Source organism: Neophocaena asiaeorientalis, unplaced genomic scaffold, assembly GCF_003031525.2.
Source record: "Neophocaena asiaeorientalis asiaeorientalis breed wild unplaced genomic scaffold, Neophocaena_asiaeorientalis_V1.1 scaffold607, whole genome shotgun sequence".
NCBI classification, from domain to species: domain Eukaryota; kingdom Metazoa; phylum Chordata; class Mammalia; order Artiodactyla; family Phocoenidae; genus Neophocaena; species Neophocaena asiaeorientalis.
The window spans coordinates 622338-624130 of record NW_020173405.1 but is presented as its reverse complement, the minus strand read 5'-3'; the positions used below and the strand labels follow the sequence as shown (position 1 = coordinate 624130).

General features: G+C 59.6%; 1 protein-coding gene across 3 annotated transcripts in view; it reads left to right on the top strand.

Moving 5' to 3' along the window:
* The first annotated feature begins 1536 nt into the window (after positions 1-1536).
* Positions 1537-1793, top strand: part of NCF1 (neutrophil cytosolic factor 1) — a 19283-nt gene continuing 19026 nt past the window's right edge. For 2 of the 3 annotated variants that reach the window (XM_024747197.1, XM_024747196.1), the window contains exon 1: positions 1538-1683. In XM_024747197.1, coding sequence (XP_024602965.1) covers positions 1612-1683 — 72 coding nt within the window. In that variant the 5' untranslated portion in view covers positions 1538-1611. Of the gene's footprint in view, positions 1684-1793 lie in introns of all 3 variants that reach the window. The other variant, XM_024747198.1, reaches the window with a different exon arrangement.

Below are 1793 nucleotides of genomic sequence, written 5' to 3'. Positions count from 1 at the left end.
CCCCACCCCCACCCCCTGCGCTGGAGGTCACCCTGGCTTCCAGCCCCACTGACTGGCATGGGCAGTTTTTGAGCTTGGTGTCAATGGCGTGCTGCAGAAGGTGTGCTCTGTGTCTGCCTTCTCTATCCCCGCATTGTGTCTGGAAGGTTCACCCGTGTTGTGTCCGGTAGTTCCTGCCCATTGCCAAGTAGTGCATCGTCCTGTGCAGGAAGATCCTAGATGTGTAAATGGAAATGATCAGAGGAAGGACTTGCCAGGCTGGTCACACCCAGGGCTGGTGACCTCAGGGTGATCGGGGAGCAGCAGTGACCAGAGGGGACCTGCCAAGCAGACCTTTCAGAGCAGAGATGGACGCCGGGCTTCCTAGATAAAATCCCCTGCCAGAGAGCAACCCTCACCCCTGGCGGTCCAGGAGGACCTGTGGCTCTCAGAGTGTTCCCAGTGCTGATGGGCTTTGCCATCATCTCTCCATCTTGGGATCTGGGGATCTGGGCCACAAACTGGCCCTGCCCACCTGAGCCTGCAGCTGAACTGCCTGGGTCTAAGGCCACTTGCTGCGTGACCTTGAACCAGCTCTATAACCTCTGAGCCCCCCAGGCTCCCCGTCTACCTGGCCAAGCACCCCAGGCTTTAGTGAGAGAGGCCCCAGCCTCTGCCCCAGCAAGCTGCTGTCCTCCTCACCCCTCCATCCCAAATCCCCTTCTCCCCCTTCTCAGCAGAGTTGGGAGTCCCCTTTCACTCAGGAGGAAACCACATCTGCTCTGAGCGGCCATTCTTTGATCAGGATTTGAACGCGGTTCTCACTCAGCCTGCCCCGCTGCCCCTGCCCTCAGCCACAGTCACCCGGGATGTACACCTGAGGCTTGCACACGCTCCCCTGGAGGATTCATTCCATCAATCACTTCGTGAGTGATGCAGTTACTATCCGAATACTTACAGAGGGCCCACTGTGTGCCAGGCACCAGCTCTAGGGGTTGGGGCCAGAGCCCTTGTCAAAACAGGCCAAACCCTTCTCTCATGGGGCTCACATTCTGGTAGGGAAAGACACTGTAAAAATAAAAATGTGATGAGTGATCTGGAAAAAAAAAAAAAAAGCAGGAAAGAGGGGTGGGGTCCGCATGAAGTTTTGCTATTTTATGTGAAGTTTATATATATCAAGGAAGGCCTCTCAGAGGAGGTGCCCTTTGAGCAGAAACCTGTAGAAGATGAGGGTGGGAGTTACGAGTGTGTGGGAGACGGGCCAGGTGGAATGGCTTGTGCAAAAGCCCTGAGATGAGAGCACCTGGAACAGAGGGGCCAGCGTGGCTGGCTCAGAGGAGCCAGGAGGAGAGAGCTGGGAGTCAGGAAACCCTCCTGCGGGGCCCTGTGGGCCACGGAGGAGACAATGACGGGCGTGTCCCCGCACAACTGCGTGCGTGAGGCCACCCATGTCCGCACCACGGGAACCCGAGGAAGCCCAGAAACTGAAAGAAGAAGCAAAGCCCTATCTGCACGCTCCCTGCCCCCTCCTAACCGCGGCTCCGCCGCGACAGAGGCGACTTCCTTTTTCCAGCCTATTTAAGTCTCAGCCCGCAGCGCCCCGGAGAAGAGGGGGCCGCACGCAGCCCAGCCATGGGGGACCCCTTCATTCGCCACATCGCCCTCCTGGGCTTCGAGAAGCGCTACGTCCCCAGCCAGCACTACGTGAGTACCGGCCTGAGGCGCCCTGCGCGTGGGGACAGGACTGGCGGGGCGCAGGTGCCGGTCCCCGCGCAGCCCCGGGACTCCCGGCCCGAGACGCGGGCGGCCGAGGG